General features: G+C 41.2%; 1 protein-coding gene across 1 annotated transcript in view; it reads left to right on the top strand.

The window, feature by feature from the left end:
- The window catches only part of ST3GAL5 (ST3 beta-galactoside alpha-2,3-sialyltransferase 5), a 52,261-nt gene that overhangs the window by 20,522 nt on the left and 7,605 nt on the right, over positions 1–24,134 (top strand). Inside the window, exons 2-6 of the mRNA XM_075066203.1 lie at positions 4,088–4,202; positions 13,610–13,724; positions 15,470–15,927; positions 16,356–16,463; positions 16,930–17,017. Of these exons, the coding sequence (XP_074922304.1) occupies positions 4,088–4,202; positions 13,610–13,724; positions 15,470–15,927; positions 16,356–16,463; positions 16,930–17,017 (884 nt within the window). The remainder of the gene's footprint in view (positions 1–4,087; positions 4,203–13,609; positions 13,725–15,469; positions 15,928–16,355; positions 16,464–16,929; positions 17,018–24,134) is intronic.

The raw sequence follows: 24,134 nt of genomic DNA, 5'->3' as shown, positions 1-24,134 counted from the left end.
CGCCCAACGCCACCCGCTGGAATGCCAATAGGACCAGTGACCAGTATTTTACCCCACTGGCCAGGGTCTGTTACACTGTTTAGTGTTCTCTGGATCCCCAGGCTGACATACCTACAAGGCTTGTAACTTGTTGGAGACAAAATTTTCCCAAGTGTCTGTTTGTGCCTGGATGGTCTTATGTGGGAAGCCATTGTGTTGCCTTCCCTGTTTGTTCTTCCCACAGTCTCTAGGTCAGTGCATTCATACAGGAAAGTCTTAACCCAGTTGTCATAAACAGATAGTTAAGGGTTAATGTCTCTTTTACCTGTAAAGGGTTAAGAACAGGGAAAACACCTGAACAGAGGACCAATCAGGAAACAAGATTTTTCAAATCTCAAGGGAGAGAAGTTTTGGCTGTGGGTCCTTTGTTCTGTGTCTCTGTTGCTCTCTCGGCTCTGAGAGTGATCTCTCTATCTCCAGGCTTTCTAATCTTCTGTTTCCAAGTTGTGAGTACAAAGGTAGAAAGATAATAGGCTTATATTGTTTTTTTTGTATTATCCTTGCCATTCTTAGATTGTTTCATGGCATTTCCACGTCTGTCACAAATATGAATTTGAGGTTAAATTCCATCCAAAGAGGTTATAACTCCTGAAGTTGAGTCTAGAATTGTTTACTCCATTCTATTACAAATTTCTGTTAGGCCCTGCTTGGGTTAGAAAATTCTGGCATTCCAGCCACCAGTTGTTTAAACTTACATGTAACTTTTGCCACCATGTCATGGAGGGTTAGATAATAGAATTGTAAAAATGCTGCTGAACGGTTAACATTGTTCCATAATTATCAGTTCACCTGTTGTTCAATGCTATTCTGCTGCATAATTCAGGTGTAATGTAGAAAACTTCTTGGCTGGGGGAAAGAAAAGGAACTTGTGAAATTCAGACCTGGCTCTAACATTATGGTACAAAACAAATGCATTATTGAGAAAGAAAACTGTATTTAATACAATTTAGATCTTAACTAATATAATTGACTTGCCAGTTCTCAACTAGAATCGTGAAATTTGATGCTAAATAGGAGGAGAAATCCCAAATCCAAATATTTACCTTCCCATCAGAAAAAAACTGACGCATTTTGTTTTAATTACTGAAGTGCCTTTTTGAGATACAATTTTTCCATATGGGTCATTGTTAGTAAACTTTGCAGTGATGATCTAAGGGCAGCTTACAGGAACACCTTATAAAAGGTCTAGAAAACATGACTGGTGAAGAAAGATTTGAAAAAAAATGGTGTTTGTTTAGTCTGGAAAAGAGAAGACAGAGAGGGGACATAACAGTTTTCAAGTACATAAAAGGTTGTTAAAGGGAGGAGGGAGAGAAATTATTCTTCTTAACCTCTGAGGATAGGACAAGAAGCAATGGGCTTAAATTGCAGCCAGGGAGGTTTAGGTTGGACATTAGGAAAAACTTCCTAACCGTCAGGGTGGTTAAAGACTGGAATAAATTGCCTAGGGAGGTTGTGGAATCTCTATCATTGAAGATATTTAAGAGCAGGTTAGACAAACATCTGTCAGGAATGATCTAGATAATACTTGATCCTGCCATGAGTGCAGGGGACTGGACTAGATGACCTCTTGAGGTCCCTTCCAGTTCTATGAAAATTGTCACACAACTGAAAGAAAGATTGGAATAATTTCTTTGCTTCTGATGGCGTTACCCACTCAACAGTTACTGCTAAATTATTTCTGTCACAGATTATTTAACTTGATGGTCTTTGATTTATTGAAAATACATCTGAAAAGCGAATGGCGCAAAGAAGAGTGCTCAAAATGGCTGGTATTCTTACAAAGCACATGAGGAAAGAGCTCTGAATCTGTTTACCTCCTCTCACAGCCATTTCAAATGGCACAAATAAAACACTGTTGTGCAGTCAGTATAGTCAGGCAAAGTACAAACATTTCTAGCTGAGGGTACTTCAGTTTGCTGAGTACTCTTATGTTCCCACTGAGTTGTGAGAATCTTTTTTGTTTAAATGTGAAATAGATCCAAGAGCCATGTGTGAAGCTATTTGGTTAGGAAAGATGGTCCAGTGGTTAGGACGCTAGTCTATAATCTGGGAGACCTAGGTTCAATTCTCTGCTCTGCCACAGATTTTCCATGTGATCTTGGGAAAGTCATTTACCTTCTCCGGGTCTCAGTTCTCCATCTGTAAAATGGGGGTAATAATACCCCCCCCCAGCTTACTGGGGTAGTGTGATGATCAATATATTAAATAATGTGAAGTGCTCTGAAGTTTGTTGATGAAAAATTATATATAAGAGCTGGGCATAATTATTAGCATTTGTTATCATGGTCGGCAGGGATAATAGACCAGGGAAGGCTCTGCCTTTCCTGGCTGCAGCCGCTGCTGTGGGATGCCGGACTCGGGGTATCTGGGGTGGCCCCGGACCAACTAGGGTGACTCGGGCGCTTCTGGGGAGGCCCAGCCTTGGGCCCGCTGGGGCTGCTCGGGTTGGATGGCCAGCTTGGGCCGCCCAGGGCTTCTGTGGCAGTGGGGGTGGGGTAGCGGTAGGTGGCTCGGGGTTCTGGCAGCCTGGGGCTTCTCTCTTCTTTTTAAGAGCCCGATGATAGTAAATACATTTCTTAATGTAAAACATCAATGGCAGAATCAGAAACTGCACAGGATTCTGTAACAGAATTTTCATCCATGGAAAATCAGTTTGTAAAACCCCACAAATTAAGAAAGATTATCTTGAAGACAGTTTTTAAATATTTTCAGTCTCTTAATGCTCAAATTGGCTAAACAGGGGAGACTGAGCTGTTCGCCAGCATACAGATTTGTTGCAAAATGATAACTGCAGTATGTAAGTGCAGTAAAACAGCACAGCGTTTTTCACATCCAAATGAAATAGCAGCAGAATCTTTAAGAAATAACATAGAATGGGGAAAATTACACTTGTATAGGAGGCACAATTTATCTTTAAGAAAGAGAAAACCCTAATACACTCCAGAGGATGAGGTCAATTTTTATTAATAATTTTTGAGATCAGAAAGCACCATTATACTATCTAGGCTGACTTTCTGCATCAATCCTGTAATTTCTGGTTGAACTATAGTGTTCCTTTAGAAAGGCATCCATTCTTGATTTTAAAGACTTCAAGTGGCAGAGTTGCTCTGATGGTCTATTATCTTTATTGTTAAAAATGTGCACCTTGTTTCTAGTCTGAATTTGTCAGGCCTCAGCCTTCAGTTTTTGGATCTTATGCCCCTTTCTCCTAGATTTCCTTACCTATCAAAAATATTCTCCCCATATAGGTTCCTATAGACTGTGATCAAGTTATCTGTTAACCTGCTCTTGGATAAACTAAAATATTTATCTGTATTTTAGATAACCCTGCTTTCTTATAAATCCATTGAAACCTACTCTTCGGTTTCCCCTCTGTTTAGACATTCTTTTTGGAACTTGATAATTTAATACATCACACCTGCCCTCTCTCTACAGGGGCTCCCTCCTTGAAATATTGTATTACTTTCTTGTATGTTGTCATAGATGTATGTGATGCTGAATAGAATTCAGAGATACAATCATTGCCTTGGGCAGTTTACAGTCTGAGACATGATGTATTGCTGGAATAGATGACATAAGGCTTGTATGTAGATAGATAGATGTATGTATGTATATATGTTTTTGTGTGTGTGTGTACATGTAGCCTATAGTCAGTTATTGTGTTCTGTGATAGCTTTATATAACTTCTGTATAATGTAATTCATGTAGTTCAAAATCTTACATCTTCTATGATTTAAACTCGCATGGAATCTATGCTTTGTAAATAGTAACACTTGTATATTTTTAGAATTGCTTCCTAGCAGTACAATTGAGAGTTGATTGGGATGAATTCATTCATTCATTCATTGCAACCCATTGGGATGAAGTAATTATTAACAATACAGAAATTAAAACGGCAATTCACCATTGACAACAGGGTAAACAAAACCAGGATCTATTCCAGGAAACGTTCTACTTTAATTGCTCATAGTAATTGGATGTCTTCAGAAGCTTTTTGAATGCATAGCAACAAGATTCTTATTTAAAGTGTGTTTTTTCTTTACAGCAATGCTGAGTGATGAAGATAATTGTATAAAGTTGAAAAGTGATCACTTGCCCTCTGTGCAATGGTATAAGCTGGTCACACATGAAGATGAAAAGACCAAGCTGTTTTTTAAAAGGTACTCTCAAGTAAGTGTGTCTCTGTCATGATAAATTAGGTTTAAATTGCTGTTTAATCAAACTTGCTGCAGGGTGTAGGCACTGAAGATACTTCAGTGATGTGTGATATAAAAGCCTAGGGAATGGGATTGTCACATCTGCCAAAGGGAGTTAGGCACCCAATCACATTGGAAGTTGGGTGCCTGTGTCATTTTTTTTCAGAATGCCAACCCCTGTCTCTGTTTGTGTATATATAATATACACAGCCCATTTCCCCTCACCCCATCCCTCAACCCCCAATAAGAATTTAGCAGCAAACCCTGGAATGTCAGTTTTATTTTGTGTCCAATAAACCATCATGCCAAGACACTTCCATAGTGTCGTACTTGATGAAAATAGAGTACAGTGGAAACATATTGTATATTACTGAATGTCAATTTACTTGCTAAACACAATTGTGCTTTTAAAAATATTGCACAAAATATGTTTGTCCCTTGTGGTTAGTTCTAATTTGATAATACTTCACAGCTAGTAGTATATTAGTATAAATGCTAAATTATATAAAAATAAAGATATATTTGTATTAAGACACATCATTACAATGTGGGCCATTAAATCTTTGTCAAGTATGGAGAACCTGCCAGTGTTTTTATGGTTTATTAGAGTGTGGATTAGCAAATTTCGCTAATAATACAAACTTTAGTCACTCATTTGTGAAAATCTTGGCTTTATTGTATATTAACTTCTGACATGCAGAAACCAAATATACAGTCATTAGTTTATTAAAAATTATCTATGCTATTCTAAGTGAATGACAATATTTATTTGTGTATAAAAATCCATACATTGTTATGGTTGGCTTTGTTCCATGGGAATAAATGAACAACTGAACTCAAAAATCCATACCCAGATTTCCTAATAACAAGAAATTTATTAAAATTAACTATCAAGTAGAATAAGAATGATATCCATCTGTAATGGTCAATTTAAAAATATTTTTATTCTTTAGCATATGAGTGTTTTTAAGATATCAATGACCAAATAGCATTTTGCTAACTGTTTTTGTTTTTGTTTTTTAACATGACAAATCAGGCTATTGACATTGCAACATTATTGTTATACAATAGTCTGTGTCAGAAAGTACTTAATTAATATTATTTATTCTGTTCTGGGTAAAAAAAATAAAAATTCATCAGTTCTTAGGAAAATGTCCTTTTTATAGTGGAGTATTGGCAAGGACTCCATCAGTCTAAAACACCTTGGCTGTGCCTTCTCAGAAGCAATAGCAAGTGAATTGAAACTTTTTTGCAGCAGTGATGATATAACATGTCTCTGCAGAATTTATGTGTAAAATGCTGTGCAATTTTTGATTGACCTACATATGTCTAAGAAAAAACCTAACGCAACGCACTGGGTGTGCGTATAAGCAAAACTGACTAAATGTGTGATCGTTACTGTAGCCTTCGTTTTTATCATCCCTTCTTCTCTATTGTGTATTACTCTATCTTGGCAGAATCTTGACTGTACGCACTTTAATGAAGGGGCATTGCTTGCTGCTTTGTGTATTTTTTTTTTTAAATTGTAAACCATCTAGCACACTCCTGGATTCTGTAGCTTTAAAATAAAAGGCAAATACAAGACATACACTTACGGTACATTTGAATAAACTGAGTTTCCAAAAAAAAGGATGCTGTTAAGTAGCATAAAAGTGCTTGATGGTGCCTCCACCTTTGAGGCTTAGTGCTCCATTAGCTCCATTTCATGTGAACTAATGCTCAAGTCAAGGTTGTTCTCTGAGTGATGGTCCCTATCTAGATTCCAAACGCGGGTGCTCATGGGTGCCAGGTGCTGGAGCCAGAAATGTTCACAGTAGTGTCTGTGGACCCACACGTGCATCGTGCATCAATTGCATGGTACATCTGAGGCTGTGCGGGTCGACACCACTCCAGTTCCCTCTTACCGCTGCATGGCCAGAGTTGGAACTCTGCTTTCTCGCTAAGAGAACTGCTCTTCATGTCTGCTGTATATAGTTGTCGTCCATGAGTTTTTAGTAGTTAGTTTTCTTTGGACTTCTCCCCTTCAGGGATTTCTTTCTCCCTGGCCCCAACAAGCCGGCTTCAAGAACTGTGACTTGCGCCCTCGTTTCTTTTTCGGTTAGACACGAGCACATTCGTTGCCTTTATTGCCTTGTACTGTTTCTTATTGCCTGGACTCAAGCAGCTTATGAACTTTAGCTCCGCAAATATCTGATGGAGGAGTCAGTGCACCCACGTGCATAGCTGGACACGGCTCCACCAGATCTGCTGGAACAGTGCCTGACACTAGTGGTGAGCTCTTCACTGGGCCCCTCCCCTGCGGCAGTGCCACACCTGCCGAAACCCCACTGTGTGCACAAGGAGCACAAGCATAAGAGCGGCTCCCCGATGGGGACAGCTTCTAAATGCAGTGTTACCTCCCCACGCCATGTTAGGTTAGGCGAGAAGTCGTGAGCAGTTGTGGATGCTCCTGCTCCTAAGAAGATTTATATAGAGCACCGCTCCAAATGCTGTTGTACGCCACTGGCTCTGTCTTCTGTTCCTGCACCTGGGCCTCCTCCTTTGCCCTCGGCGCCGTCAATACCACCAGGACCTTCTGGCCTGTCCCACCCAGTCCTGCGCACTCTGGCATGCTTATCAGCCCTGATGCCGTCAGATGAACTCGTGCTGCCTTTCGTTAGCTCTCCCCTCTCCAGCGGACGAGCCCCTCCTACTCCATCCTTCTCCTCCGGCTCTGGTGATGGATGCACCCCTTCTAGTTGTTGACCATCCTCTCGGACCTCATTTTGCATTGACAATTCTGCCTTCACTGACAGCCCCTCCTCTACCGGATCCCTCTTCGGAATCAGAGCGGTTCTCTGTCCTGGATACAGCCTTCTTTTCTGCCTGGTCCTACAGCCTCGACTCTCGGCACTGGTCACACCGACAGACTTGTTGTCCCTCAGCTGATCCATGGTTCCACTACCCATGGACACCGCCAATGCCTGCAATCCCTATGCCAGTCCCTACTGGCCCGCTTGAGACCCCTACCAGGATTATGGGATGTACCGCCTGTATCACTGATTATCTGTTGCCCATACCGCCACCTTTCACAAGGAACCTCTGGATGCATCTACTTCATCAGATCCAGCTGCACCGTTGGCACCTTCAGTCCCCACAGGTGCCTTTTCATCTCTGGACGATGCCCACATTCCACTCACCTTCTTGGTGCCTGACGACCATACCCAGTACCAGAGCTTGCTCTGCGGCAGAGCTGCTGCATTTAATTTCACAGTGAAGGATGTTCATCATTCCCAGGAACACTTCCTCGACATTCTCAAGTCCCTGGGGCCTTCCCATACCACCTTGCCCATCCATGACACCATCTTGCAGCCAGCTCAGGCTGTTGGGCACATGCCAGCCTCCTATGTCAAAGCAGACAGAACGCTGCTCCTTTGTGCCCTCTAACGATGTGAACTTTCTCTTTACCCACCCAACTCCCTGGTAGTGCACACGGTCATGGAGTGGACCCATCAGCAGCACTTTAAATCCACGTGTCCTGACTGCTTTACCAAAACGCTGGACTTGCTGGGCTGCAAGGTATATTCATCCATGGGTCTACAATTCCGCATTGCCAGCTACCAGACTGTCCTCGCAAAGTGTGATTTTCTTGTCCTATTCCAAGCTGGTGGACATTCAGGACTTCCTTCTTCCAGAAAAGCAGCAGAAATTTCAGCATCTGTTGGATGAGGAAAAACTCGTGACCAACGAAGCTCTCCAAACTGCTGTTGATGCCACCGCCGACACTATGTCACACTCCTTGGCATCTGGAGTGGTGCTCCGTTGCTACTCTTGGCTCCAGTCTAGCAGTTTCTCTATGGAGGTCAGACAACTCTTGAGGACCTTCCCTTTATGATTGTCAAACTATTTAGTGACAAGACAGACGAGTCCTTCCGTTCCCTCCAGAACTCTCGTGCCACCTTCCAGTCGCTGGGCATTTCTACTTTGGCTCTGACCCGCCAACAGCAATGCTTGTCCTTCTGCCCTCTCCCTTTTGCCACTTACCAGCCGTGCCCTCAGTGGCCACCTGACCTACATCACCCTTGCTCCCAGTGACCTCGATGTTCTTCCTCTGTTGCTTCCATCGCCATCCATCTAAGCAACCATTTTGACTCTCCTCGAGAACTGTGAACCCTCCTCCATCCCTCTGGCCACACCACAGATAGTCTTCGGGAGTTGTCTTGCCCTCTTTGCTCACAATTGGGATAGGATCACCCCTGACCATTGGGTGCTGGATTTCGTCCACCAGGGCTGCCTTTTTGAATTCCTCTCCCTTCCTTCCTAATCATCTGCCCAGTGGCAACTCTCCGGACCCTTCCCAGGACCATCTCTGTGAGGAAGCAACCACCCTCCTCCAAAAGGACACCATAGAACCTGTGCTGTGGCCCTACTGTGGCCGTGGTTTTTATTCCCTCTGTTTCCTCATCCCGAAGCAAAGGGGGTGGTCTTCATCCCATTTTGGATCTCCATTCCCTGAACAAGTTTATTCACAAGTTTCGTTTCAGGATGGTCCCTCCCCTCCCCCTTATTATCCCTTCCTTCTCCCTTGGAGCTTGGTTCACTGATCTTGATGTGAAAGATGCATACTTCCACATGGACATCCACCCTGCTCATCGCGAATTCCTCAACTTCTGGGTGAGGAGTTTGTATTATGAATTCCATGTCCTCCCCTTCAGAATCACCACTGCCTTCTGCTCCTTCACGAAGGTCTTTGTGGTTGTGGCGGCTTATTTGCGGCACCAGGGCCATTCCCTCTTTCTCCTAGCTGGATGACTGGCTCCTTGTGGCACCTCTTGCTTCTATCCAGACCCTCCACGCCATCCTCGGCAGTGTGGGGATCTACTTCAACGAGGAAAAGTCGATCCTCATCCCTACCTGCATGATCACTCTCATGGGGGTACACCTGGACTCTGCACCCTATACTTTTCTTCCCATGGATGGCTTTACTTTCCTCACTTCTCCTATCGCGATGCTCCACTGCCGTCCGCAAATGTGCCTCCGTCAGTACCTATCCCTCCTGGGCCATATCGTGACCTCCACTGCAGTCACACCATATGCCAACCTCCATATGTGTTGTCTTCAACTCTGGCTCTGCTGCATCTATGATCCCCTGTTGGACTGCCTGCCCAAGGTGGTCATCATCTCTCCCAGTGTTTTGGCTTCCCTCACCTGGTGGTGCAAACTGTCTTTGATTCTAGCAGGCATTCTGTTCATGTCCCCCACGGCTAGCACCACTCTCCAACACAGATGCCTCAGTCGTTGGCTGGGGCACCTTCCTTGACGGCTGCACCGCTCAGGGTCTTCGGTCACCAAAGGTTGTGCGGATGCACATCAATGTCCTGGAACTACGGGGCAGTCCACCTGGCCTGTGAGACCTTCTTGCCCTTCCTCTGTTTCTGCCATGTTCAGCTCCTGTCTGATGATCTGACGAAGGTTGTATATATCAATGAACAAGTAGGACCATGTCTCCTTTCCTCTGCACGGAGGCCATCCGTCTTTGGAATTGGTACCTCCAGCATGGAATCACCTTGTATGCTGTGCACCTCCAAGGCACCAGCAACTCCCCAGTGGACAGGCTCAACTGGTCCTTCCATGCCAACAAGGAGTCAGACTCCTCAACCCCACTCTCTGATCCATCTTTTGTTGGTGGAGCACACTGCACTGGGACCTCTGTGAAGTTGGAGAACTGGAATATTTCCCCTCTTCTGCTCCCGTTGAGCCCTGGGCCCAGGTTCATAGGTGACGCCCTTCTCGTTCCCTGGACCTTGGATCTCACTACACCTTCCCACCCATTCCGCTCCTTCCCCAGGTCCTGCTTAAAGTGCGGAAGGACTGAGTGACAGTTATCCTTGTAGCTCTCTCCTGACCTCACCAGTATTGGTACACCAATCTGAGTTTGCCCTCCAATTCCTCTTGTGACCCTCCTGGGTCTCCTAATGCAGGTGCACAGCTGGTTGCAGTACTCCAGTCCTAGCCCTCTGCACCTCACCGCCTGGTATTTGGATGGGGCTCGCGTGTGCCGACCCCGTCCAAGACATCCTCACTCATAGCCAATACCGATCCACTCAAATCTGCTTTCAAGCTAAGTGGCACCGCTTCACCGCATGGGTGCAGCGCCATCACATCTCTCCAGACTCTGTCTCCATTCCTGTCCTTCTGGATTACCTCCATCATCTCTACCAAACAGGCCTTGCTCACTCCTCCATCTGCATTCACCTGGAGGCACTCACTGCCTTTCTTTCTCCTGTGGATGGCTTCTCCATCTTCACCCATCTGACAACCTCCTGCTTCCTCTGCAGCCTTCTCAGTGCTTTCCCCCCAGTACAAAGGCTTGTCCCTTCTTGGGTTCAGAATCTGGTTCTCTCTGTGCTCACCAAGCCACCCTTCGAACCCCTCACCACGTGCTCCCTCTCCCATCTTTCCATGAAAGTGATCTTCTTGGTGGCTATCACCTCCGCATGACGTGTCAGCAAACTGGCCACCATGATGGCAGATCTGCCATTTACCATCTTCCACAAAGACAGGGTCTCCTTACATCTTTACCCTGAGTTCCTGCCCAAGGTGACTTCCTCCTTCCACCTCAACCAGAGTACACACCTTCCTGTCTTCTGCCCTAAGCCACACGCCTCTCCTATGGAGTGCATATTCTATTCCCTTGATGTCTGCCGAGCATTAGCCTTTTATCTCCATCACACACGTGACTTCCGAGTGGCCCCTGGCTCTTTATCGCCATCACAGAGCGCTGTCAGAGTTGCACCCTTTCTTCCCAGTGCCTCTCCAAATGGATCTCCTGTTGCAGTATGACCACTCCATATGGGCGTATGCAACCCTGTTGGCTTTCCTTGCAGATGTTCCATGGCAATAGATATGTTGGGCAGCTACTTGGTCCTCTGTCCACACCTTTTCCTCTCCGTATGCCATTGCCCCCTCGATGGTGGTGGATGCAGCAGCTGGTCACGCTGTCTTACTGACTTGGTCTTCTCAAGAGCCCTCATAATCGCTTCCATACTGACCACTGCTTGCTACTCTCCCGCATTTGGAATCCTGACATAGAGTCCATCACTTGAAGAAGAAGAAGAAGAGAAGGTTATTTACTGTAACTGGAGGTTCTTCGACATGTGTGGTCCCTATCTGAATTCCAATTCAGCTGTTTTTTTCCTGTGCTCTGGGCTCCATTTGCTTCCTGGTACGAGGGAACTGGGAGGGATGTCGACTGGCACAGCCTCTTAAAGCCTCGAATGTGCCACGCAGTTGATGCATGTGCGGGTCAACAGATACTACTATGAACAGTTCCGGCTCCAGCGAATGGCGCACATGCGCATCTGTGTTTTGGAATCCAGGAAAGGACCACTCATCTCAAAGAACCTCCAGTTATAGTAAGTAACTTTCTCTCATACTTAATCCCATCCTTTGTGAGGTTAAAGGCCAGACAATTATATGCCTTCATATGTTGGCAGTACAAAAGACATCTCTTCTTCTTTATAGTTTATATTAATCCCTTTCGGAACAAGGGAATAAACGTTAATAAACATTGTCTGTTAACATTCTTAGGGAGTAGTTCCTATTATAGGAACTAGCACTGGGGACAGGGGAGCATAAAGTAGTAACTGTTTAATAGTAACAATTATTAATTACTCTCTCCTACGTCCCAAATTAAAGGTACTGCTTTAGCTGGTGTCTGTGGGGAAGGGATGGTAGTGAAACAAGAGGACAGAAACTATTGTTTAAAATACTTTCAAATGAATAACTAGGGCCCTACCAAATTCATGGCAATGAAAAATGTGTCACAGATGGTGAAATCTCATTTCCCCCCGTGAGATCTGGTCTTTAGTATGCTTTTACCCTATACTGTACAGATTTCCACAGTGAAGACCAGCGTTTCTCAAACCGAGGGGCCTGACCCAAAAGAGAGTTGCAAAGGGGGGGGTCACAGTATTGCCACTCTTACTTCTCTGCTGCCTTCAGATCTGGGCAGCTGGAGAGCGGTGGCTGTTAGCCAGGCACCCAGCTCTGAAGGTGGCACCCTGCCAGCAGCAGCGCAGAAGTAAGGGGGACAATACTATACCAGGCCACTCTTACTTCTGTGCTGCTACCTTCAGAGCTGGGTGGCTGGAGAGGGCCAGCTGCTGCCTGAGGGCCCAGCTCTGCAGGCAGTAATACAGAAGTAAAGGTGGCAATACCATGCCGTGGCAATACCATGCCATGCCATCCTTACTTCTGCGCTGCTGCTGTCGATGACTAGGCTCCCAGCCAGCAGCTGCTGCTCTCCAGCTGCCCAACTCTGAAGTAGTGCCACTGCCAGCAGCAGCGCAGAAGTAAGGGTAGCAGCTTATGCAACCCCCCCCCCCCCGCAATAACCTTGCAACCCCCCACAACTCCTTTATTCGTCAGGAGCCCTGAAATTACAACATAGTAAAATTTCAGATTTTAATAGATGAAATCATGAAATTTATGATTTTTTAAAATCTTATGACTATGAATTTGGTAGGGCCCTAATTATAACACTCCATCTAAGGTAACAGTGCTCAGCTGACTGCTAGCGCTTATTACTTATGTTGTTCAGATAGTAGTTCCCAGTAATAATACTCAGCATTCACATAGCTCTTTAACATGCTCAAACCACTGAGGAAAACCTGGATTAAAATGATTCTAGGAATGCTGGCCTTTTAATATAGGGCGGAAAGTTGGGTTTCTGGGTGTCTTTTTAAATTTGGGATTATAAATCCTGCATTCTGGCCTTCCAAGTAACTCAAAATAGACTTGGCGGCACCTAAGTGGTGGTTTGGGATTTTAGGCTCTAAAATTTTCAGATTGGGTTTTCAGCACCAAAAACATTTTAAGTATTTTTGATCATGAAAACCCAGTTTGCAGCTGCACTCTTTACATGCGTAATGTTTGTTTTGGCAATTTTTAAGAATGAAATAAAACTATTCTTTTTAAAGAAATCGAAAAGCACTTTAGTGTAGTCCCAAAATGTACAGAGTGAAGCCTGTTGATGTAGTCAGATTTGATGCAGGACACATAGAGGTCATTTAGTTTAAAGTAACCGATACTAGTGCAGAACCACACTACAGAGCGAAAGCATCCTTGAGTACCAGTCTCCATATTACAGTATTGATCCACTTTAGTGCAAAAAGCTTTGATGAGGTGAGGAAGAATGTGGCTTACAGTATTAGGACTATGCAGTGTCTCACTATGAGTTGCACTTAAACATGCTTCTTTACTTCTTTTTTTTTTTTTTTTTGAACTCGCTCACATTTTATCAGCTTCACAAAGGAGTAGCTCAGAAATAATTCCACTATTGGCAATGACCTACTGCCCTAGAAGTAATCAATGGCTCTTGTTCGTTTTAGACGTGTTATGCTGTTTGCAGTCGTGGTATGCTTCCTTTATATCCTCAAGTTAAGTTTTGGCCCTGAAGAATGTGACATGAAGAAAATGCACTATGTGGACCCTGAACATGTAAAGGTTTGCTATTCTTTATCTGTATCTAGCAGATGTTACTGATGTATTGTGTTGAGTTGGAAAGTTCATTGCAGGACCTGAAGTGATGGAATTGTAGGTTGAAGTCCTACAATGAAGGCAGATGAATTTACCTCTCTATATGCTCCATTACCTGCACTGAGAGGCTGAGGTTTTCAATTCTTATGCTTGTGTAGGCAGTGAGACTTACACAGAGAAAATTATAGAGTTTTAGGAATAAAATTGGAGGAAGAAAACAATGGTTTATGAAAGAGTAACATTTGCCATCACAGACATGATACATAGTTTGGAAAGGTTTGACTGCATTAACACAGTGGAAGGTTGGAAGAAGAAAAAAAGGACTTATATATGTACATAGAATTCTGTGGCCTGATTATTTTGCCAGTTGCATGCACGGAATGCCTTTGACCTCACTGGAAGTTGCAGAATGGATGGGATGATTAGTCAGACTTAAAAACCAGCTTCTGTAATGCCACACTGGAGAGAGAGAAGGCTTGAGAGTTGTTCTAAACATTATGCATGCTATTACACTGTAACACAAAGGTGCTAACTCTCACCCTGCATTGGGAAAGAAGGAAAAATTTGATATTCTAAATATCTGCTTAGACTTCTAAAACACCTAGGCCCTTTTAAACATTTTTGGTACCGGTAGGGTCTGTTCTGCACATCTGTGGAGTTTTTTTTTAATTGCAATTAAAAAAAAACAAACCTGTCCCCTTTTCCCATTCTCCTTTGTTCCCCTTTTTCTATAATCTTAACATCAGGCTTGCATTTTTGACTCTCCCATATATATCACATAAACATCTCTTTGTTTTCTAAATGCCTCTGTTCCTCCCATCTTTCCATTTTGTTCTTGTTTTTATGATAAATCCTCTAATTTGTTGAGTGGTGGTAAAATGACATCTTTGCCTTTAAACTATACTAAAGCTTCCTCCTTGTGCCAGACCACAATTTGTAGGTTCTACTCTCTAAAAATTTGCAGAAGTCTCTTTGAAACAAGATCCTAATTATCATTTATTTGGCAAGGGAAGATTCAGCTGAAAGCTAGTACTGTAGGTTTTTATATTGGTACTTCATCTTCATTTTAAGGAGAACTTGTGACCCTCCACTTCTGGGTTAACATTTTAAGCATGGTTATAGTGGGATTTTTTAAATGACCATAAAAATCTAGATTAAAATCAGTTCACAAGTCAAAATGCTGCAAGTCTTGTCTTGAATGTGACAGAGATTTTCTTTCCAGTTCACACGTCTCTGGTAGTTCAGTTTCTGCAATCAAAATTTAGTTGACAAATTTGTTACTGATGGATGACAGTCTTCCTTTCCCGTAGCTGTATTGGCCATGAACAAAAATAACCAGCTATTGCTTGAAAATGTGCAGGAAGCAGACAAGCTTTGTAAAAAGGTACCATTTTACATAGTAATTTTTCTGACTGCACCTGCACTCTAACTTACTCCTAAAGAAATCTTCCACCTGAAGGATGTAAAAGTTATACTCTGAAATCTGCAGTCATGATAGCGCCACAAACAGGTAGGTTCTTGTTTTAACTGACTAGTTTTAAATTTCCCACAGTTGGTGGTTCAGCTTTGTTTATCTTTCTAAAACCTACACCTGCTAATTTATGGATGTCTATTGCCTCCTGGGAGGTTGCTTCAGACAGGATATGCTATATTTATAATACTGAAACGTACAAGCTTGTGTGACTTAAATTTTATATACCGTCTTGTTTCAGAGAGCACAAAAATATGCCAAACTCATACAGCAAGGAGAATGTCGACCTTCTTTTGTGAAGAAGGAGATGAACAGATTATTTGCTGAAAAGTACAGGGCGAACATATTTCCCTTTGTAAGAGAAGATATATATGGACATGAAGATGTGTTTAAATACAAACCTCCGTTTGGATTTCACAAGAACTCTCGTAAACTTCAGAACCTCTTAAAACTCTTACCTGAGCATGACTTGCCAGAGAACTTGAAATCAAAACACTGTAAGCGTTGTGTTGTTGTAGGAAGTGGTGGAATACTTCATGGATTGGAGCTAGGCCATGTGCTGAATGAATTTGATATTGTTATAAGGTGCATATTTCTCTTCTGTCTAACATTACAAAGTAATTTAACATTTGTGTTTTTTGCAAACAGCCTCTCTTTTTGGGAGGGGAAAGTGAAGTCTCAAACTCCATTTATTACTTAGTTTATGAAACTGAAAATACTTTATTAATATTTTTTGTCTTTACAATATTTTAAAATATGGTGAATCAGATAAAGTTACTCAAATTCAGACTGCAGGGACCAAGAATATATCATTATTTCAGTGTGCTCTAGACCAGTGGTTCTCAACCTTTTTTGAACCAGGATCCATTTGTAAACATTGATGGCCAGTCCCAATCCAATAAGTAGAGAAAACACGTATTTTGGTTCCAAAATACTTAACTACCCACTATATGTAGCAGCAACAATAACAATAATAATTTAATGCAGCTCAGTATCCAGAAAGTTAAAGGCAGAAATCAACATTAACAGGAACACATTAAGTGGAAACTAGGATTTATTATACTGTTAATGAGAAACCTGAGCTTGTTTCTCTTTGACAAGTTTATCAAAGTTTGGTGTAATTTTAGTCAGCACAATCTGAAAGTTATGTTCAACATCCAGTCTATTCCTGCTTTTATTCTTCAGTTGAGTCGAGGCAGAGAATCCAGTTTTGCTCAGCAATGTTGTACTGAAAGGCAAAGACTGAAAGACACTAATTGCATGGCAAACAAGAGCAGGACATTTTCCAACAGCAGCACTGCAGCAAAATTGGGGAATGCTCATTTCAGTATATTTTCTCTATAGACTGTGAAAGCAAGATAACTTGGCCAGCTGAGATTCTTCCTCCTTAGGTAGATTCATGTTTTCCAACACAACTCCAAATGGATCCTGTATCCATTCTTTGCCCTCAAGTTGTTTGTCTGGAAAGTAATTGCAGAATCTTGTATGCAGTTTAGTTAAATGACTACTGATCATTTTCTTCAGTGCTTCCTGGCTAGTGGAATCTTTAAAAAAAAAAAAGTTTTGTTTCTGGATATGCGTTACGAAACATGTCCATCCTATCATTTGAAACATGTTTGTTCCACAGAGAGAGGTGGTTTTTTTAAAATGCAGCAATTTTGTCAGTTAGCTCAAAGTAATTGTGTCCTCTGCCCTGTAAAGACAGATTCAAATCATTCAGGTGATCGAATATATCTACCATATATGCAGCACAAACAAGCCATTTGTTGTTACTGAAGTGCTCTACCAGGTGAGATTTTTTTCTTCGAGAAAAGCTGCCAACTCATTTTTAAGTTTATATACATGAGACAATACTTTGCCATGGGGCAGCCGGTAAAGCAGGTGTACATGTGTACTGAAGGTGTGAAAGCATCATGAATTCTTGACATTTTGTTTGATGTAATTCACTATTCTTACAGCATTTTTAAGAGTTTTGTGAAGCTCAGGTGCCTTGTCTTTAGCTGCTAATGCCTCCCTGTACAGGAAACACTAGTTCCATGTTGCATTGGGTGCTTTCAAAAGGATTCTTAGAGCAACTGCTGAATGTTTCCGTCATCAGTTGTAACACCAACACACTTCGACCATCTTAATCCTGCTGACTCCCAGTAATTATCCAGTGTAACAAATATATCAGCAGTAGTAGCAGAAATAGGCAAATCTGCGCTTAAAAAGTACTGTTCTTGCAAATCACTTTTCCATGCATGCCTTACATAAATCATGAAGATAGCATGGTTTGATACATCTGTAGATTCATCTAATTGTAAAGCGAACAGTCGCTTACTGAAAGACGATCAGTTGTTTGCGGTTTGGTGTATTCTGAGCTATATCACAGATTCTTCTCCATATTGTATTGTTGGAGAGAGAGAGAGATTGCTTTTAATTTTTTTTGCCACCGACTCGCCTGACAATTTAGTACATATGTCGATAGCAGAAGGTAAAATTAACTCCTCAGTGACAGTGTGAGCTTTTTTGCAATGCGGTGTGCAACATGGTAAGAGGCATGCAGTGCTTGCTGACGGACAGTAAATGCATGTTCATATTTTTTTTGACATTTTCCATTTGGTTTTTTCATTTAAAAAAAATCAAGAGACTTCTCTTTATAGCTAGAGTGCTTTGTCTCCAAATGTCTACATTAATTTCATGGTTTTAGTCTTTCATTTGTTAACAGTTCACTGCAGATGGCACACTCGGCCTGTGTTCACCATTTCGGTCTGCGGTAAATGAAATCCCAAACTTTAAGTAAGCAGGGTCGTATCTACAATTACTTTTCTTCTCAGGTTGTGATGAATTCCTACTATCGTTGGTACTTGCCGTTGCAACAGGACAGTTTAAAAATATATCCATTTAACTAGCTAGAGACTCACTTTGTGATTAAAATACACACTCTTCACTTGAAACTCTACACCGCACTCTTTTCCCATAACTCTTTCCATCTTTCATTCGATTGGCTAATCGGTAAGGCTGGGTCACGGATGTCACTGGTTCTGTGATTTTTGTGTGACCTTCATGACTTCAGCCCTTGGTGGCGGGGCTGATGGCTTGGGCGGTTGTGAACCTTTTGTACATTTGTTTGACCCACTTTTAGGTAGCGACCTGTGGGTTGAGAAACACTGCTCTAGACATCAGATACCACACAATGTGGATAATGATAATAGTGAGTTGGAAATTACTGCAGTCACAGACAAAGCACAACGTACACATGAAGTTGATACTACATAAATTCCTAAAGTAAATAGATGTCTGATCATTCTAATGTAGGCTCTTGAAATTACCAGTGCCATCTTCTAGTTTTCATGGGGAGTTGATCAGTTATCTTGCTTTTCAAGTATTCAGTGTTCCAGGTGAAAGGGTAAGTGGATCTCTTAGTGTTAGAAAGTATTCTGTTTCAGAGTTGTGATACATAGCTGTATTTTCAATGTGCCTGTCTCGTTGACACTCTCTGGAAGACACATAGTATAACAGAAGCATAATAAACAGTCAATAAAAATGAAATAAACCACTGTTGTCTTCAAATGAAAAACAATTCTGAGGTTCCAATTAAAAAAAAAAAAAAAAGAAAAGAGAAAGGTTTGGGAGTGATGAGATGGGCAAAGAATAATATGGACTTGTTAGAGGTCATATTAAATACTCATTGGAATTAAAAGATGACAAGTGGAATGTAAAATATATAGACTGCTTGCTCATTTTAGTGACAAAAGTAAGTTCTTGACTGCTTTTTACCCTCATTAGCCCTGTAGAGATACTATTTTTCTTGTCACCAATAGATTTGCAAGACACTAAAAATTATGAACTGAATAGAGACACTGGATTTATGGCTTATTACAGCCATCTGTAAGCCACTAATAGCCCCTCTTCCCAGCTACTTTCCCTGCCTTTTCCTCCTCCTGACAGAAAAGGTTTTAAAGGGCCACTTTGCTTTGAATAGTCCCTTGAAATATGTGTTAACTTAGTATGCTAAACTATCTGTTCCATTTTGCAGTGACACTCTGATGTTAAGGCTTTGTCTACACTGCACTTTCATTGGTAAAGCTGGTCGTTAAGGGGTGTGAAAAAAACAAACACCTGAGAATTACAAAAGTGTTACAGATGAAAAGTGCCGGTGTGGACAGTGCTACTCCCTCTACTTGGGAGTGGATTTATTTTGTCAGCGGGAGAGCTCTCTCCCGCTGACAAAGAGCAGCTACACTGTGCACCTTTTAGTGGCATGGCTGTAGTGGCACGGCTGTAGTGGCACAGCTGTGTCGCTAAAAGACACATAGGGTATGGCTACACTTGGAATTTCAAAGCGCTGCCGCGGCAGCGCTACAAAGTGTGAGTGTGGTCGGAGCGGAAGTGCTGGGAGAGAGGTCTCCCAGCGCTGCATGTAAACCACATCCTTTACGGGTGTAGCGTGCAGCGCTGGGAGCCACGCTCCCAGCGCTGCCGCCCTGATTACATGCGTTTTACAGCGCTGTATCTTGCAGCGCTCAGGGGTGTTTTTTCCATCCCTGAGCCGCGAAAGTTGCGCGCTGTAAGTGGTGGGTGTAGCCATAACCCATAGTGTCAGACGGCCCTTTAGTTGCTTTACAGGTAGGTAACACACGGCAAGCTTAAGTCAATGATTACTATAGAATTTTGGTCTCGTACCGATGTAGTTAGGTCATTTAATTTTGTACGTACACATGGCTGAAGTTAATTTCCCGATGAAAGAGAGCTTCTAGTTAAGCTTTGAAAATGTTCTCTTCGCCACACAAAGCTGGTCCAATAATTTGATAATACCTCATCACCTTGTCTTCAGTCAGTTTTAGAATTGTGCAACCCACTGGAACATTGGGATTTCTGAGATGTCATTGAAGAGGGTAATTTTTATTGAAGAGCCTTTTTATTATGTTAGTGATTTGATTAGGAGCTTTCTGGTTTGCCCCTTAGGCCCTAGTGGTTATAGAGGCACAAGAAAATGAACACCATAGTATTTGTACCAAAAAAAAAAAATAAAAAAAAACTTCTTTTCAAGTTTGAGGCCACCATTGAGGTTTGTTCTTGTTACACGAGGAGTAATTTAATTGATGTATTATGTTCAATAAATTTGGTGGAGCCACTAACTTGTTATTTGGTATTTAGTCTCTTGTGTGATATTTTTAATGAATTCATGGTACTGTTTATTATTGTTGTTTTGTTTCAGCTTTTTTTTTTAGATAAATATGCACCGTTCAGGGTCACAGATCTGTTCTGGTACAAAACTACCATAAGGATGACCTATCCAGAGGGTAGGCCCCTTTCTTTGAAATGAATATAACCTTAGAGCTTGTTTGTTGTTTGTTCTTTATTTAAGTCCGATTTCAATTGGCTTCAAGGACAGTGGTTTAAAAATTGAAGATTGGTATGTATCAACAGTCGACTTTCGCATATGCGTATCTTTGTTCTTCTGGTGCACAGAAACTGATTTTTTCCAGTCTTGGTACTATTTTACTGTATTTGATTCTCCAAGCAATCAGCAGGTGGGTTTTTTAAATCAGCAGCAGTGAACTTTGGTTTAAATATTCAGTTTTCATCCTGTTTTGCATGGCTGTATTCGAATGATTTTTTCTAGAGGGTTGATTCCAATTGGTTTAGTATAACGTTCGTGTTTACTCTTTTCGACTAACCAGGGGATACACAATATTTAATGGCCACGCGAGAGTACCTGTATAGTTTGTTTGGATGATACCAGCACTGGAGGGTTGCAAGTGCTCTGGAGGGCGTGGATTAAAGATTTCAAATGATCTGACAAATGGAGAATGGTATGAGGTAAACAATGATGAATTTCAATAAGGACAAAGCAAGTACTCCCTTAAGAGGACATTCGTTGCACAATACAAATGGAACAATGACTGCCTAGGAAGGAGTATTGCAGAAGGAGATTGAGGAGTCATAGTGGATCTCAGCTTATATTGAGTCAAGTTTAACACTAATTGATGCAAAAACTACATCATTCTGGTGTATTTTAGAGGCGTGTTGTAAGCAAGACACAAAAGTTAATTCTTCTGCTCTGCTCACTGGAGTAGGCTCAGCTGAGTTAACTGTTTCATTTCTGGGCATCCATTTCAGGAAGGATGTGGACAAATTGAAAGTCTAGAGGAGAAGCAAAAATTTGGTTATAGGTTTAGAAAAAATACCTGTGAGGTAATATTGAAAGAATTGGTTTGTTTATTTCTGGAAGAGAAATGACGGGGAAGGGGGATATGATAACAATTTTCAAGTATGTAAAAGGTTTTTATAAGGAGCAGATGAAAAATTGTTTCTCCTTAACTTGAGGATAGGACAGAAGCATGGGCTTAAATTGCGCACCAAGAAGGTAGTTTAGTTGCCATAGAAACTTCCAATGTCGGTAGTTAAGCTGGAATTAATTGCCCCGGGAAGTTGTGACATTCCTCACTGGAGATTTTTTAAGAGCAGGTTTTAAGACAACCACTCTTCAGGGATGGTCTCAAGACATTATTTTAGTACTGCTCTATTGAGTGCAGGGGACGGGACGTAGATGACCTTCGAGGGTCCTTCATTCTATGTTTCTATGGGATTACATGAATTTAGCAGTTTGTAGCTATTATGATTAAGTCAGATTTTAATTTTATATTTTGTTAGAAATACTGATGAAAATTTTAAATGTATAGATTTTTTTTTTTTTTAGCAGTGACTTGTCTTGCTGCATTATTATAGGGTGTTATAGCTTGGTGGCTAGAGAACTGAACTGGGACTCAGGAGATGTGGGTTTAATTCCTGGCTCTTCCATTGGGCTGTGTGACCCTGGGCAGATCACTTCTCCGTGTCCCTTAATTTTCTCATTTATAAGATAGGGATAGTAATACTGTGACCTCTTTTGTAAAGTGTTTTGAGATATAAAAGATGAGAAGCTGTATATAAAGACTAAGTGGTTGTCATATTGTTATTGGTACTATTTGGATGTAAGTTGGCATTTTAATTAAAAATTCCCCAAAAATATAATTTTAAAATTGTTTTTTGTTAAAGCTGCCTTAAATATGCTGGATACATAAGGAAAAAAAATATCAATTTTTTTGCCTGTAAAACCAATTGATTTACTAAACAACAAAAGTATTATCTGTAGTTAATTGAACTGATTTCTTTCTGGTTATCACGTCCATCAAGATTTTATAACTTGTAGATCTCGTCCTGCCCCTTCGTGTTTATTGATAGATTAAAAGAGGAAAACAAGTTTTCTGCTTTTTAAGCTTCCAGATGGTTTCAGAACTTTGAATGAATTAATCAGTGCACTGAACTACTTTAATAAACTGAAATGAAGAAAATATTTTCTTTGCACCTGCAGAAGGGGCTAGGTCTGTCAAAAGCTGGTGTAACACTTCAAACCGTGGTTCTAGATTCATAGCCAATGACTTCAATTAGTTCAATGGTTTAACTTTTCTGGCAGCAAACATATACTGTTTGAATACTATTTTGATATTTAAATTATTGTAATATATTTTAATAAATTTAGGCCTTTATATAGCATAATTTCAAATTGAATTTGAAATATATCTTCTAAAAAAAAGACGAATTAAAATAAACCAAATTTTTGTGCTTTTTTTAATCCACCTTGCAAGCAATCTATTTGTTGCAGTACTTCTAGTTTTTGTTCATGTTAGTACATAGAAGTAATATTGTATGCTCACACTGATGCCTTTCATCCAAGTTTCCCGATCCTTTGCACACACTAAACATCAAAATGCCTTATGTGCTCAGTAAAGTATAATTCATTTTATATTTGGGTTAAGTGACTTGGTTAAGGTTGTAGAGCCAGGAACAGAAACCAGATTTTCTGACTGCCAGTCCCCTTTCTTAACTGCTAAACCACATCATGCTCGTTTAGGGGTGTTACGTATAATAGATATAATTAAATAACAATGTCACTAGTTGGTATTAGCTGGCTTTGATTACTGCCTTTCAATTTCTGTATGAAGATTCATTTAGTTGCTTAATGTATATTTAAAGAAATAGGTTTATATGCAAGAGACACCTGAAGTATTGTATTTTATTGATTAGAATTATCATGCAAACATGAAATCCCAAAAATTATTCATTAGTGATATATTTAATAGAAAACTGTCAAGATATTTAGCAATTTGTGCACGTAATATTACAGGTAATCCAAAGGAAGCTTAAATTCTATTGTTTTGCTACCTGAACTAGTTTATGGAAGGCTTTTAGACTTGCAGAATTGAGCACGACTACCTATTACCGCATGCATTTAGGTAGAACGTACTGTTTTATTACAGTGCTCAGCATTGTATGTTCTGCTCTTTTAAAAAAATGCTTTATATATAATACAAATGACACTAATGAAGAAGTTATCCTTAAATTATCCTTTGAATTTAAATATTGGTGATATTACACTGAATGATTATTGATTTTTAGAGTTAACAGACAAACATATTACATTTGTGGAACTTTGAGGAACTATCACTGAGTGATCTATTGGGCCCAAGCAATGTGTAGTTTTATAGAACACAAGCATACCTTTCAGAAAAAATTGCACAATTTCACATAGCAGCATTATGTTAACAACTGATCTGAACCGGATATTTGACTGACTTTGGTGGCTCTAGTGTCCTTTTATGGGCTTAAAGTCTTGGCTCTATGAGCTAAGATCAAGGGTAAGTAGTCTCTTGACCTATCCAAGGCTGTGATCAAGTGTCTTGATGTTTTTGGTCTTTTGGCCTCGAGATGAAAACTTTGTGTGTGTCTCTGGGACCTTGAAGTAAGTTATATCTATTGTGATGGGGCAAGGCCAGATGGCTAGAGTGAAGTACTGAGAAACAGGTATGTTAGCCCCAGGCTAAACAAATCCCTAGGACCCTGGTAACCAAATGGCAGTTGCTCCAGGTTAATCAAGGCAC

The sequence above is a fragment of the Chelonoidis abingdonii genome, chromosome 5 (genome assembly GCF_003597395.2).
Source record: "Chelonoidis abingdonii isolate Lonesome George chromosome 5, CheloAbing_2.0, whole genome shotgun sequence".
Taxonomy (NCBI): domain Eukaryota; kingdom Metazoa; phylum Chordata; order Testudines; family Testudinidae; genus Chelonoidis; species Chelonoidis abingdonii.
This window is presented reverse-complemented; position numbering and strand designations above follow the sequence as displayed.